The sequence below is a fragment of the Hippocampus bargibanti genome, linkage group LG04 (assembly GCF_051943395.1).
Source record: "Hippocampus bargibanti isolate YZ-2025 linkage group LG04, ASM5194339v1, whole genome shotgun sequence".
Lineage (NCBI taxonomy): Eukaryota > Metazoa > Chordata > Actinopteri > Syngnathiformes > Syngnathidae > Hippocampus > Hippocampus bargibanti.
Window position 1 is genome coordinate 9,799,015 of NC_142737.1, and position 15,574 is coordinate 9,814,588.

General features: G+C 39.4%; 2 protein-coding genes across 4 annotated transcripts; one reads left to right on the forward strand and one right to left on the reverse strand.

Moving 5' to 3' along the window:
- Positions 1-254: 254 nt before the first annotated feature.
- smyd1b (SET and MYND domain containing 1b) lies at positions 255-11,164 on the forward strand. Of its 3 annotated transcripts, none has more exons than XM_088993895.1 (10): positions 255-540; positions 1,452-1,604; positions 2,157-2,370; positions 3,631-3,761; positions 3,893-3,931; positions 4,959-5,154; positions 7,151-7,243; positions 7,321-7,484; positions 8,620-8,788; positions 10,904-11,164. In XM_088993895.1, exons 1-10 carry the CDS (start codon positions 419-421, stop codon positions 11,066-11,068), a joined length of 1,446 nt encoding a protein of 481 aa, XP_088850021.1. In that variant the 5' UTR covers positions 255-418; the 3' UTR covers positions 11,069-11,164. The 3 variants fall into 3 exon arrangements, with proteins under 3 accessions (XP_088850021.1, XP_088850020.1, XP_088850023.1); XM_088993894.1 differs by having other exon boundaries at positions 256-540; positions 1,428-1,604; XM_088993897.1 differs by lacking the exon at positions 3,893-3,931 and having other exon boundaries at positions 257-540; positions 1,428-1,604.
- A 1,223-nt stretch (positions 11,165-12,387) lies between these two features.
- Positions 12,388-14,907, reverse strand: LOC148898910 (fatty acid-binding protein, liver-type-like). Its single transcript, XM_088993898.1, has 4 exons — positions 14,750-14,907; positions 14,477-14,649; positions 12,546-12,635; positions 12,388-12,474 (listed from the first exon to the last, which is right to left on the reverse strand). Exons 1-4 carry the CDS (start codon positions 14,814-14,816, stop codon positions 12,424-12,426), a joined length of 381 nt encoding a protein of 126 aa, XP_088850024.1. The 5' UTR covers positions 14,817-14,907; the 3' UTR covers positions 12,388-12,423.
- Positions 14,908-15,574: the final 667 nt, after the last annotated feature.

Below are 15,574 nucleotides of genomic sequence, written 5' to 3' on the forward strand. Positions count from 1 at the left end.
TGGCACCTACCAACTCATGGGAGGTGTGGGGGTTCTTTATGTCTGGTCAAATTTGCCCACATCGGCTCACGTAACAACGGAACCCCCCTAAATGCTTTGCAGAATAAATTTGTTACAGAGGACTTCTGGTTTGATTTGAAGATATTCTGACAAAGATGTCGAATTTGTTAGACAAAAGACCCCTCCTACGCATGTTCTGTACGTTGGTGGTCCAGCTCAACAAGTTGCTGGCTATTTTCGTACCTTTGCTATGCAGTTGTCTTTTTGGAAAGAGTGGATTGACGTATGGGATTAAAAAGCAGCCCAGCCCCTCACTGACCACTTGGTCACCCGTTACCAGCGAGACAGTCTTCTTCTCCCTCCTCCACTTGGAGACACCATAAGATCTTTAAGCATTCCAGGAAGCGGTGCCTCAGCAATGGAGAATGTGACGATATTTGATTCACCTGGAAAGGGGAGGGGTCTGAAGACCAACAAGGAATTTTGGGCTGGGGATGTTATTTTTTCCGAGCCCAGCCTCGCAGCGGTTGTCTTTGACAGGTATGAATTTGGGAGGAAGGGTCACAAATATGTTTTGTTCTTTTAATTTGTGTTGTCCTTAACTAATTCACTGTCAGACATGGAAAAATGTGTCTACTCCAGTGTCAGGGTTTTTGTCATTGTCACTTGAATTCCATGACCCACATAATATTGAGTTTTAGGACTACATAAACATTCAATACAGCATTAGAAACCTTAAACTATCTTCTTTCATCAGAGTAAATTCTTAAATTATATGAGTCTGGAGTTATATGAGCTTGAAATGAGGGCAGTTGTTCAGAATGCAATGCATTACATATATATTGGTTTATACAGTGCTTGAACAACAGCTGAAGCTGGGACAAAGCGTTGACATGGAAAAATGAGAAATGCTTCCCCCTTGTGGAAAAAAAACATTGCCAGAGGCCATGGCCAGCGCTTTATCGGCACCCAAGCATGAAAAACAAAACCCAAACAAATGTGGGAGTGGTGATCTACGTCATACAGTATTTCCAATTCCTGAATAAATTTGTGAATGGCAGCGAATGAGTTAAGATATAAATTCAGCTTCGTGAATCAATATGCATTGTATTGTCATATCATAAATAAATCATTTTAAAATAATTTTTATTTATTTCACAAAATGTTTTTTTTTATTATTTAGCTCATTTTTCTGTCTTCTTGTGCCGGTCCCAAGCCCGAATAAACAGAGGGTTGTGTCTGGAAGGGAATCCGACGTAAAAGCTTGGCCAAAACAAACATGCAAATCAAACCTCTGAAGATGGAGGACATTGATTGGCTATGGCGACCCCTACAAGGGAAAAGCCAAAAAGAAAAGAAAAAGCTCATTTTTGTGAACTATAACAATCTTGACTTGAACTCAGCATAACACTATCCATAATTTACAGTCTTGCCGAGCGGATCTGCCACAGCTGTTTCCGCAGACAAGACAAACTGCAGCGATGTGGACAGTGTAAATTCTCTCACTACTGCGACCGCACCTGCCAACGGGCTGGTTGGGCAGAACACAAGCATGAATGCGCCGCCATCAAAAACTACGGCAAGGCGCCCAATGAGAACATCCGGTAAGACTAAGAAGACTTCGACTTATTATTGGTGCGAATAAGATTGCGAATGGATGATTTGTCGTAATTGCTCTGTAAGTCAGCTGTGGTAAGTTCCAGCTCACCCATGACCCTGATGAGGTCAAGCGCAATAGAAAATGAATGAAGTCTCTTTAAAGAGACTTCAGTTTTTGGAATGTTCCCTTTAAGCCACAGGTATCAAAGTCAAGGCCTGTGGGCCAAATCCGGCCCGCCACATCATTTTTTTCGGCCCGCGAAAGCAACTCAACCTTGTTAAATTCCATGATGATTGCTAAAATCTGAGCCAAAATTTCATATTTTTGGATGTCAATCACAATAAAAGTCATTATTCTTGACTTCAGATTTGAAAACGAGTTATTCATTAATTTGCTGTGTGCTCTATATGTAATATTTGAAGGGATTTAAACATTCTAATGGGTTCCCCAAATTCATAACGGCCCTCGAGAGGAAACCATAACTACAATGTTGCCCGCGGCAAAAAATGACACCCCTGCTTTAAGCGAATGAAGTACCGTTGTCACCTCGATGTAGCTTGGTGGCTCGCATCATGTGGCGTTTGGACAAAGATGGCGCCGTGGTGTCAGACACACAGCTGACGACGCTGGACCAGCTGGAGGACCACATCGAAGATATGCCAGATGATGACTTGAAGGAGTTCAAAGTGGACATCCACAATTTCTTGGACTACTGGCCTCGTAACAGCAAGCAGCACACCAGTGATGTCATCTCGCATGTCTTTGGACTGGTGAGTGACACAAACACAAAAACAAAGGAAACGTGTCTCTGATGTGGATTGTCACGGTAGAGTGATTGTCAATTGCAATGGTGTGCCAACACAATTTTTTTTTAATGTTTTCGTGATAATAACTTGTTTACCACTTTACAAACTCCACGTGGGAATCATTTAGTCCATAAAGCAATTAAAGCAAATAATGCCACAAATGTTACACTCTGACACATTACTGTAAATTTACAGTGAATTGACTGTAATAATTTGAAATTACTTTTGGTTAGACGTAAACTGTAACTTAACATTTTAAATTTGTATTCAGATTGATGTCTGAAAATGGGGTCAAATTCGAAAATTGATGGGGCCCGATTTAACTAGATTGCCGAAGTATACATTACTGTTTGAAACAAACCAAAATACAGTAATTGGAGCAAGATATTTCTAAATTGCAAATGAAAAAAAACATTATTTGAGTACAATCTATATTTCTAATATATCAACAATTTTAAAATTCAAGTAAAATAATTTTTTCAGACATAAAATAAACATTTTCAATTTTGTATTGCTATTTTGTGCTATTTTGATTTTGCACAGTATTATTGAGAAGACAAAGAGAACAGATTTAGCACAGTATTTCTTACTAGTGTCTACTTAATCAAATTTCTTTGCCTTGAAGATTTCCAATGGTGCTGACTCATTTTAATGTCTTTTCGAGTTTTACTCATGTTCTAACGCTCCATATTGCAACCATGTTCGATATAAATACTGCAATGCACCATGGGTAAATTAATATTCCATTAGCCCTTTCGGTAGTTACCGTCGGATCACGAAAAAGCCCGAGATATCCTCGACTACAACTTTGGAACGCACCGAAACAAATGTAAGGTGATATGGTTCTATATCGATAGGGCAAGATGGCAGACGACAAACGTTTGAACCTCTGAAGGAAAACGAGTAGTTTATAATTAAAAACTAAATATGTTTCTTTAGCTATTGTATCAGAAGTATGTCATATATGGCGCAAATCATGGAGCAATATGTGCTAATCGTAATTGACTTGCTTCGGTGTTGGCGCAGTCGAGTGACATATTGCTCCAGTGGCTGTCAAAATGCGTCAATGGTGCAACTCTTCTCCTCTCATTCCTCCGGAGTCCGGACACAACAAATGGCTCAAAGGCGCGACCCAGATATTCATCCCTTGAATATCCAGTTGATCGGAACGGACAAGCGATTATAGCCAATCAATCCCTTTTATATTCCAAAATGATCTTCCAGATCAACTGCAACGGCTTCACTGTGAGTGATCAGCGGGGCCTCCAGGCCGTCGGTGTGGGCCTTTTCCCTAATCTCTGCCTGGTCAATCACGACTGCTGGCCCAACTGCACCGTCATCCTCAACCACGGCAAGTAAGTCAATCAGGTTCGAATGTTTGATTTAAACCCGCGGGGATTGGAGCGTTTCAATGAGGGTTTTTTTTGTGTTAAGTGTGCAGATGTATGTCTCGGTGGATAAAACTGATCCCTGTTTGCCTTTTCAGTCAGTCAGCTGTGAATACTTTGTATCATTCTCAACAGAGGTGCGTTCTTTGAAAAAAAAAGATGTGTTCTGAAGTCACCTCGAAAGTTTGCCGCTAACACACCTGCAGCTCTTCGCCTTTCTATTTGTCTACAAAATATAGAATCATAACTCACTAGAATCATACTTTCCACGCAGTGATCTTCACATTCATCTGTCTTCTCAACTGTTAACTAATCCACACGAAAGCTGCTGCTTTGTCACTTTGTTTCCACAGTGTGAGTGCAATGAAAATACTAATCACGTAGTGTAGTTCTCTCATGGAACACCATTAGACAAAAAAAGCTACAAAAAGTGAATACAGTGTGCACAATTATAATGAACACGTATTGATTGAAGAAATCTTCCAGGTGTCTATTGTCACTCCCAGTTGAAGTTGTCAAACTAAAAATACAACTACAGAGAATGACAAGTGAGAGTAGCTGTGTAGCTAGCTTAAAGCTAATTTTGTACATAAAGAGAAGCAAACTCCAAGCATATTCCCTTTTCCTTCCTCCCTTCACTATTCAATAGATTGGATTAAAAATCACTGCACGAGTTCATCATGACACCCATCATAAAAATCATCCTCTCAACCAGTAAATTAACTCATTCACTGCCAGACGATGTGCAAATTTGTGTCCACTCCAGTGCCAGGGTTTTTGTCATTTTCACTCAAATTCCACGACCCACAGAATATTGAGTTTTAGGACTAAACATTCAATTCAGCGTAATAAACCTTGCACTATCTTCTTTCATCAGTTAATTCTTAAGTTATATGTGTCTGGAGTTATCTGAGCCTGAAATGGGGGTGGCTGTACAAAAGGCAAATGCTGCCCCAACGTGGGAGGAAAAATATTGCCAGAGGTTTGACCAGCGCTTTATCAGCCAAGCAAGAAAAAGCAAAACTCAAACAAATTAGGGAATGTCGCTCCAGGTCATGCTTTACAATGACCGAATAAATTTGGCAATGGCAGTGAATGAGTTAAATCAAAGCTTAAATGTGCGCGAAAGTGATGCTTTCACAGAACTTCTCCGTCACTCCTCAGGATTGAGCTGCGTTCGTTGGGTAACATCGCAGAGGGCGAGGAGCTGACCATCTCTTACGTGGACTTCATCAATGTTTCGGCGGAGAGGCAAAGGATCCTGAAGACGCAGTACTTCTTCGATTGTACGTGCCACCATTGCAAGGAGCGCATCAAGGACGACCTGAAGATGGGAGGCAGGGAACAGGAGGAAGTGAAGGTTGGCCTCTCATTTTGCCTCTATTTGAGAACGCAGCTTGGTCAAAATAGTGTAACTATGTTTAGTGGCAGCACAGTCACACTGATAAGGGAAACAAGAGAAGAGACGCAGAAGCTATTTAAAGCAACGATAATTCCAGGTAGCTTATCCATCAATGCAAATAGCTAAATACAAGTGGCGGGCCGTGGATTTCATCGCTTCAGTAATGCTATGTCTGAATCAATACAGACTGAAAAAAAGTGTGGTGTGATTTACAACATGTCCACTAGAGGGTACCATTAGCCAGGATAAAACCGACCGACCTTTCTTAAAGGACAACCGGCGTCTCCGGACAAGTTGTTTCCATAATTTGTAAAATGGCTTCAAATGACTTCTACTGAGGGTATTTTACAAAGATTCCACCGCATATAGCTATATTTTACGTTTTAAGACTCGCACTGAATATTCCGGAAGTCTTGTTTTTGAGTTGGTGACGAGTCCTCACCCTACGTCACTGAAGGAACACCCCTGACCGAAAAAAGGACACATTGTAGCAGTCCTTCCATCATGTCAATGTATTTTGCTGTACTTGTTTGGTCTGAAAACTTCGTGTTGCACCAAAAAGAGGCAGAAGAGGGCGACAAAGCTCTGTGTAAGGAATTAATCAGCCTGTGGAAACGGGCTGTTTAATTCCTGACATGGAGCTTTGTCGCCATTTTCTGCCTCTTTTGTAGTGCTACATTCCCCCCCCTATTGCCTCAAAATGGCACGAAATAAATTCTTTAATCGATTGCCAACATGTATGCTTTCTTCTTCAGAACTATTTGAATCATATTCGTAACTGGATGAGTAACAAGAAAGCATATTCTCCGAATCTGAAGCCATTGTTTTGATTCTCCAGCAAGGAGATTGCAAACATGTATGCTTTCCTATTCAGAACTACGTATTTGAATCGTATTCATAACTGGATGAGTTTGTTACTCATCCAGTTACGAATACGATTCAAATACGTAGCATCTTTTCCGAATCTGAAGCCATTGTTTTGATTCTCGAGCAAGGCAAGACGTCTTGGGGTGACGCCACGAACAAGGGGACGGGACCTTCTGAAACTGGCCACTTCCGGGTTCATTTTTTTATAGATTTTGGACACTTTAATTAATTTTTATTGGTGTTTTGCATTTGACTAAAAATATCATACTGCGTGTTTTGGGCATTTTAGATGGTATAAAACGTTTTTGTGATGTCCGTTAGGAAACAAAAAAGTGATGTCAGTTGTTTTTGTCTTGAAAATTCTGTCTTGAAAATGGCTTTAACCGTAAATCTGCAATCAAATCTATTTCTTCTCCTCCTTCAGCCATTGTGGGTTGACAAAACTGCTATTAATTCAACACAATATATTTGCTTATTCAGCTCACTACAAATACAGTGTGCTAGCTCTGGCCAGTATACTCTTGTCACTAGCCGCTTGTGATAAGAGCAGTTTTTGAAAACTCGCGTTGCCCAGCGCCTTCAAGAAGGCGTTGGTACCCCTCTTGGGTTGCCAACTCGACATCTGATTGGTTAAAGCAACAATGTGCATGGCACATTTGTTGCGACAGGGCCTGCATAACTGATTGTGAAGGCGTCCAGGTAGATTTCTAACCCTGGTAACAAATGATGGCTGAAATGTGATTGGTTGAATGCTTCAATATGAAAACACACATCTGGAAGCAGCACAAAGTGGGGAAAAGTAATGAAAAGAAGCTGAAAGACAATTTAGAGTTTTTTAATAACAATTCATGGACAAACTATAATTAAAATCAATCCGTGATTCTTATATTTTTAGACCAGCAGAGAAGGCCTTGCAGACCTTGACGGTCCGCCACTGCTAAATACATTATAGGGAAAAAAAGTTTCAGTCATAAATTTCTGATTATTCCATAATTCCAGCATGTACAGATTTTCTCTTTCCGTCTTTCAAAATGTGATAGCTTGAGAAAAGTTGAATCAACCTTTTCCCCTTTCTACCTTCTTTTAGCGATCAGAGGAGCAAGTGAAAGAATCAACAGAATACTGTTTGCAAATGCTGGAGAAGATGGACCAGGCCAGATTAAAGGGCGACTATCACGAGGTGATCAACGGTTTCTTGGCTCTTCCCTTTCTTTGTGATACATGCCACTTGTCATCCTCTGTGGTGTATTTCCTCAGTTGGTGAAGATCTGCAAGGAGTGCATTGAAAAGACAGAGCCCGTACTGGCTGACACTCACATTTACCTGCTCAGAATGTGGAGCACCATGAGTGAGGTTCAGGCCTACCTGCAGTACTTTGAAGAAGCTGCCGAGTACGCCCGCAAAATGGTGGATGGCTACATGTAAGTAGATTTTTTTTTCTATTAGGCACCCGGAAAAATGGATTATGATACTTCACGTTTCAGTTTAAGGTTGTGTCTTTAAATATCCATCCATCCATCCATCTATTTTCCAGTCGGCTTTATCCTTATTACGGTCACGGGGGTTGCTGGAGCCTATGCCAGCCGTCTTCGGGCACTAGGCAGTCTTCTGCACTGTGAAATTGACATGCTAACCACTCGACTACTGGGCTGCCTGTTTGTAAATACTGTATGTACCAGAAAATGGTTTCAAAAATATATAATTTCCCCAAAAAATGTGATAATATTGCAATAAAAATACATTTCAAAGAAGAAAAAAAATGTTATGAGAATAAAATTTAATGAAAAAAGAAACCCAAACATTGAATACAATACAATACATCCTAATTTATTTAGCGCTTTCACAACAGTTTCAGCTGTAACAAAGCGCTTCACATAATAGTCAACACAAAGCAAAATAACACAACAGCAAAAAAAAACATGTCAATCTTAACGACTTTCCCCATGTACTCTATGGCGTTTGAGTACAAGAAAAACACTTTATTACATGAAACAGTTCTTGATGAAAGAGGAGAGAATGAAGGCCTCCTTTTCACCAGTGGATCAGAGACGTCATGGTGGAATCTGCACGTCTGCGACAAGCTAAATGTTGAAAGCAAACCCAAAGCTGTCGCATCCATTGACAACATTGTCAATTGACAACATTGTCAATTGACAACATTGTCTCACATCTCCTGTCCCACGTAAATCCGCTTCAATTCCAAGCTGCGATAGAACGATATTAGTCACCATATAATTAAGGGAAAAAATATATTTTTAACTTAAAATATTTTCTTGGTAAGCCTGCATTTTTTTGTTGCTTTCCGGTTGAACTCATTAAATAAAAAAATCCCAATGATTCAATCAACAAACAGCGTCCAGCCGTGTACCCTCTCTAATCATCCAAAGCATATGTGGTATGCTTTGGATGCATCAGGCTCTAAAACATAGCACAGTTCAATTTGATTGCTCTGGAATTCTTCCATCGCCACTTGCACCGCTTTGTGACTTTTTATTCTTGCTCCCAAAGAAAAGATAACTTTTTGATGGATAATTTCTATGTCGGCATGGCGAGCAGGAAACTGTACCATCCCAACAACCCAACCCTGGGGATGGCGGCCATGCGTGCGGGAGTCACCCACTGGCAAGCGGGCCTGATCGAGGTGAGCCACGGGATGATCTGCAAGGCTTACGCCATTCTCATGGTCACGCACGGCCCCACGCATCCCATCACCAAGGACTTGGAGGTACAAAAATGGCTTCGGGGATGAGGTCACCTTGTGATGTTCATAATTCCATTATTATTTGTATCAGTTCATGAAAGCTTTTATTTCTTGATATTTTTTTTACACTTTGTATCCCTTTGACAAGGTGAAAGATGCAGAAGTGCTTTTGCGAAACAAAATATTCTGTTTTAAAAGGCACATCTCAAGCACAGACGCATGAATGCCTCTTTAATGTGCATCTGATAAGAAGTGGAACAATCCTAAAATGGAGCAGTACCAAATCGAATGGTCATCGAAACGCTTTCTGTTACTACATTTAATCGTGAAAATCTAAACTCCAAACATTTGCGCATGACGGAAATCCAAATAAGTCAAAAAGTAGCATTTTTCTGCGAGGCAAGTCATAATTTTCTAACAAAAAAAGTCACGGTGTTGAAATATGACAAAAAAGGGTCGATCAGGAGAAGGAAAAAAATAGTTATTTCACATTGCAAGGCTCAGATTTTAATTCGATTAATTTCGAATCTCCTAAAATGTCATATGAGAGTTTATTTTAGATGCAATTTTACAAGAGTTATATATTTTTTCAGCAAAGCATAAGTTGATATTTGACTACAATTAAGATTTTGTGACAATACATTTGCCATTTTACATCCCATCATATTGACACAAAAGGGAATTATAGGTGGTCTCGGTAAATAAGGGTTGGATTTAATGCCAAAAGCCCTTCCCTCTCCCAAAAATATGTTCTCATACTTGGAGTTGTAATTGGACAATTGTAATGTTACAAATAATTTTATGTAAGATTAAAATGTATAAAAAGGTGTCCCAGAATGACAACAGGAATAAAGTTGCAGTTTTCTGAAAATATTGCAGAGAAAGTAACAATTCAATTCATAGATTCCCAAAACTGCAATCATGTTAAAGTTTGTAATGAGTGAAAAAGATGCTTAGCATGTTGAAAAAAAGACAGGAAAAGTTGCAATGTGCATTTTGAGAAGGAAAAAAAAGGTTCCTATGCAAAAGATAATTTTACTTTAAGTCAAAATCTCTCAAGAAAATTGCTAATTGAAAAACGGCAAGAAAAAAAAAGATTGAACACCACTGAGCATGTAGCTTTGGCCCACAAAAAATTAGTAAATCTTCTCTGCCAATGCCAAAAATACTGTATTTTCCAGTGTATAAGGCGCAGCAGAGTATAAGGCGTACCCCCAATGAATGTTGTATTTTGAAACTTTTTCCATATACAGGTAACATCCGACTTACGACCGAGTTCCGTTCCGACCAAACGGTCGTAAGTCAAAATGGTTGTAAGTCGAAAGCCATTCAAAATATTGAATAGAGACTCGGAGGCTAAATGACTTGCAAACTCCCCCCTCTGGTGCCATCACACGCCGGCCTGTTAGCGTGTTGCGGTGCCAGGCGTAGAATAAAAACATTAAAAATAGGGTCTGGAAGTCGTGGTCGTAAGTCGAGCCGGTCGTAAGTTGGATGTTACCTGTATAAGGTGCACCGGACTATAAGGTGCACATTCAGTGAATGATTTTTTTTTCTCTAAATATATAAATGTTTTCCAAATGTTTCATGTCATCACAAAGAGGGTACAGCAAGTCCTGAAGAATGAATGTCTCTCTGTGTCTTTGTTTTGTCATATTGTCTCTATGCTGTCATATTATTTGTTATTTAGTTTTTTTTGTTCGACTTCAAGACGGCGCCGCGAGAGTGGCTGCCTTTCCAGCAGCTCATGTATTTCGTTTTTCTACTTTCATTCCTTTCATCACTTTGCTGCTGTGAAATGTAAATTTCTCCACTGTGGGACTAATAAAGGCATATCCAATCCAATTATAAGGCACCTGACCCGTCGTGGCTCAATATTACTTCATATAAGGCACAGGTTCATCTTTTGAAGAAAGAAAAGAAATGAAAGATTTTGGGTGTGGCTTATACACCAAAAAATATGGTAATTCTTTCACTGACGCTGACTCTAACTTTGAGTGTGTGGTGCCTGAACAAAGGGAGGAAGTAGATATTTTTCCTCCTGCAGGCTTATTTCAAACTCAGAAGAGAATTTGGGATTAAATCAGCACCCTGACACTCTTGCCTTCATTGTACCCCCCCCCCCCCCCCGCTGTGCAGTCAATGCGCATGCAGACAGAGATGGAGCTGAGGATGTTCAAGCAGAATGAATACGTCTACCACAGCATGAGAGAGGCAGCGCTGAAGAACAGACCCATGACCATGATGCATGAACCCAAGTCCATGGAAGAAGGAATCAAGAATCTCTTCCACAGGAGGAAATAAAACCAACCATCGAATGACCCTTCTCCGTTACGTGTTGCGCTCGTTCGCTTCCATACGCCTCATGTTTCACATTAAAAAATATCCAGATAATCTCAATATCAAATTGAAAGCGTGTCTTTTGCACATTCCAGGAGTTAGCAGCATGACAGCAGGTGATTTGCATTCCCTCTTCAAATTCACCCAGAGAGAAAAAAGTAGGTGGGTGAAGAAATGATTTATACTATAGTAGTTGTGTTCATTATAGTGACCGGTGGACAGCAGGCGAGTGTGCATCCTGTCAAATCTCACAGCACCGTGTCCTTCATATTTTGTAAGATGCATTTTTCCCCTGTGTTTTTACAGTTTGATGGGCAAAAACATTACACATAACCAATATGCCAAGTATTTAACAAGCTATTTGAGCACTGTAATGATGGCTTTTCAAACATCAAGTAGTAAAAAAATTAAGCTGCCATTTTGATGCCATAATGGCACCCAAAAGTTTGAAAGCCACCAAAATGGGAAAATATTAGAAATATTAAAAAGCAAAGTATGGTTCAAATTTTGTTTGTGTAAAACAAAAGTGAGTCAGTCACGAGGAAATAATGTAGCTCACGGGTGTCAAAGTCAAGGCCCAGGGTCCAAATCTGGCCCACCTTGTCATTTTATTCGGCCTGCGAAAGCAAATCAAACTTGTGGTATTCCATGATGCTTGCTAAAGTCCGAACAAAAATTTCATGTGGTCATAAACTATCCATCAATACATGATCCGTACCAAGTATTCCTCATTAGGGTCACGGGGAGTGCTGGAGTCTATCCCAGCCATCTTCAGGCACAAGGCAGGGGTCACCCTGAATTGGTTGCCAGCCAATCGCAGGGCACAAAGACAAATAACCATTCAGTCTCACACCTAGAGACAATGTTTTAGTTCAATCAGCCTGCCATGCACGTTTTTGGTATGTGGGAGGAAACCAGAGAACCTGAATAAAACCCACCTGGGCCCAAGGAAAACATGCAAACTCCACACAGGGAGGCCGGACCGGGTCTTGAACTCATGACCTCTGCACTGTGAAGCCGGCCTGCTAATCACTCAACTACCGGGCCGCCACATATGTAAACTAACAAGTCATTTTTTTTACTTCAAATTTGAAAACTGGTCATTCGGCAATTTGTTGTGCTTTTCTAAATGCAATACGAGGAGGAGATAATGGATTCCCCAAATTCATAACAGCCCCAGATAGGAAACCGTAACTGCATTGTGGCCCGCGGCATAAAATGAGCAATGTAGGTCCTCAAATTAAAGTCGACATAAAATATAATATTACACAAGAAAACTCCGATTTGCCTTTCATACTTTTATTAAGCCAGGTGCAGACTTAAATGCGTTTGCTTGTCCTCTTGTACACAATGTCGCCGAGTGTCATCGTCTGAAAAGGGAGACCAATGTTAAGAATGTGACAAGCTCACTTGGGGAATTGCAAAGCAACACAACACTCACATTGACAATTGTGTCCCCAACCAGCTGGGTCACTGACTCGATTCCCTTCAGGGAAACCTTCAGTGTGTTCCCTTCACGCTGAACCACCGCCTTGACAGAGAAATTTCAAAAATGTCAACATGTATTAAAACAGACAATGAGCACTGCATTTAAATCACTACCCTTTTGACACACTAGGAGAAGTAGCCATTTTTTCCTCTCAAGGGCTATATTGGATTGGATTTGTATTGGATTTGCCTTTATTAGTCTCGCAGTGGAGAAATTTACATTTCACAGCAGCAAAGTTATGAAAGAAATGAAAGTAGAAAAAAATATATTAAAGATATATATATATATATATATATATATATATATATTAAAGATTTGATAAACAACATTGATAGGGGAGAGTTATAATTTGACTTTAACATTACTAAATTAATGAATTATTAAATGACAAGTGATTAGGTGATGACAAACTCGAGCAACAATTAGTCGAGCGATAAAAAAGAGCTGACAGTGTCCCAAAAAAAAAAAAAAAAAACATTCATTCCGAAAATGTGTACGTTTAGATCATTTGAGGCATTTATAGCAAAACATTACCTACGTCGCCTTGCTCAAAATAATTCTGACTCAGTGGAAATGATTTTCATTTCTGAGTACTTGATCTGAGTAAAAGAAATTTGACCAGTATAAAGTCCCTTCATAAAAAGAAAATTCCTTGATGCAAGTTTTTTTAGTATCGTCTGAAATTGTTCTTGTATAACTAAATGGTGTGATACAAATTGTTTTTTTTTTTTTCTTCTTCCGCCTCATCTCAGAAGGAAATTATTGAAGATTATGGTTGAGGAAAGGACAAATCAACCCATGGCTTCTTCAAAAGGGTAGTGAAAGCTAGCTTTTCATTGCAATATATTTGGAAAATCACCACTTTCAAACCAAAGAATCAGAATCAGATTCCATCAATTTTTAATCTCAGAAATCTGCCATTTTGGACCACACCACTCTTCGCTCTTTACATAAACTGCCAGGGTGCTCTTGGGCTCACATTGCAACCATCAAAACGCTGCTCATTTTGCAATGTTGGTCACAATTGACATTTTGCGAGAGCACTCTGACATCACTATCAATTGCCAGCATTGTCAAAAATAAAACAAAATGTGACAAAATGCCAATGACCTGCTTATTTATTCCAAACAGAATATATGAGTAATATGGCAGAAAAAACGATTTTCTGATTGTAAAGTGACCTTGAGAGTTTTGAAAGGCGCTTAGAAATGAAATGGATTATTATTATTATTATTATCATCACACTCCCGAAGTAATCCTTGCACACCCCACCCTAACAAATTGCAATTCCCCCATGAACTAAACGCAAACGGTTAATTTACTTAAAATAAATCTGACATAACTGTCGATTTATACGTTCCCCCGTACTTTACACGCGTTTTTATCATTTCAAATATACGGCGTACTGGAACTTGTATACAGGAAAACAATGTGAACCGATTTTACAACTACCATTTTGGCTCAAATCAAGTTCGTCCCAACTGCTGGTAGCCAACGACAATGCTGTCGCTGATCGATACTATTGTAACGGCAAACCAACAAAAGTCATATTCAATCGTATTTATATTTATTGCTTCGTACGGGCAGATTAATTAATAAAAGCGTGATTTACGCATGCGCAGTAAACTATACCCACTTCCGCTTGTTAACTTTTTTTTTTTGGGGATAATTTTAAACAATGTACGGCGTACTACAACTTTTATACGGGAACTGTAATCAACGCAATTATAAGGGCGGCTATTAGCAAAGGTTGACAGGTAAGTACAATATTCAGCAAATAACGATTGCAAGGGTCAATAAACACAGCAAAATGCTAACAAAGATACTATTCAACTCACATACACGCACATTTTTCTTCAATCTATTCCAATCTCAATTCTTACCTTGACCTTCTCTCCAGTGATAGTCTCCAACTCGGCCTCTTGTCCGATGGTGAAAGAGTTGACGAGGACTTTGGTACCGGTGGTGACTGTCACTTTAAAGTTGTCGCCATTCTCCTCAATCTCAGAGACACTCTTGACATCTTTGCCTTTCTGGATGAGCTCATCAGGAAGACCTAAAAGGTGTGTGGATATATGCTTGTGTGTGTGTTGAGCGATCCCCCAAAATTGTAACACAAACCAGGGGATGTACATTAATAAGAAAACGACTCTTACCAATGGCCTTCATGAAAGGCTCAAAGTTCTCCTGAGACTCCAGCTGGTATTTTCCAGAGAAAGACATGGTGTCAGGGCTTAAGTGAAGGTAGAGGGAAACCAGCTAACGCCTTGACTTATATAGATATACGTATATATGTGCACACGCACACACGCATACACACACACACACGATGACACATCGCAATCATTAACTTCAGCTGTCTCCAATTACAGGCGCTGCTGCAGGCCACATGTCGCTGATAAGACACAAGGAGGGAGGATGTTCCTAACACGTATTCTGTCCCTCTCACAGCGACGAAGGTAACCAAAAGTTTGCGATATTGTTCAGTGTCCTTGAGAGTTTTGAAAGGCGCTTATAAATGAAATTTATTATTATTATTATTATTATTATTATTATTATTATTATTATTATTATTATTATTATTAATGTGCACTAGTACTACTTTTCTGTTAAATTCAACAAATCCCAAAAATGAAGAGAGAAGGAAACAACTCTTGACTTCATTTGACTTCGTTCCTAATGTTGTGGCCTGTAAGCATCGACATGCCCTGCAACAAATTTTCATGCAAAAAATCATTCATTCGTTTGTTCATTCGTTTGTCCATTCGTTCAGTCATTCGTTCATGTATTCGTTCATTTATTTATTTGTTTGTTTATTTATTTATTTACCTACTTGTTTATTTACAGCATGTGCCTATTTATTTATTTATTTATTCATTTTTTTTTTATTTGCTCATCCATTTATTTATTTACTTATTCACCTATTTTATTTATTTTTACATTTACAGTAAAGTCTCGTTATATCGATATTCAAGGGAGTC

Bases quoted from the DNA above. Each gene is read 5' to 3' on its own strand.
- smyd1b (XM_088993894.1), top strand. From the start codon at position 419: ATGGAGAATGTGACGATATTTGATTCACCTGGAAAGGGGAGGGGTCTG. The intron at 541-1,427 runs GTATGAATTTGG...CATAATTTACAG, and splicing joins GCAGCGGTTGTCTTTGACAG to TCTTGCCGAGCGGATCTGCC. The intron at 2,371-3,630 runs GTGAGTGACACA...ATGATCTTCCAG, and splicing joins TCTCGCATGTCTTTGGACTG to ATCAACTGCAACGGCTTCAC.
- LOC148898910 (XM_088993898.1), bottom strand. From the start codon at position 14,816: ATGTCTTTCTCTGGAAAATACCAGCTGGAGTCTCAGGAGAACTTTGAG. The intron at 14,650-14,749 runs GTAAGAGTCGTT...CACACCTTTTAG, and splicing joins GCCTTTCATGAAGGCCATTG to GTCTTCCTGATGAGCTCATC. The intron at 12,636-14,476 runs GTAAGAATTGAG...TTCTCTGTCAAG, and splicing joins TCACTGGAGAGAAGGTCAAG to GCGGTGGTTCAGCGTGAAGG.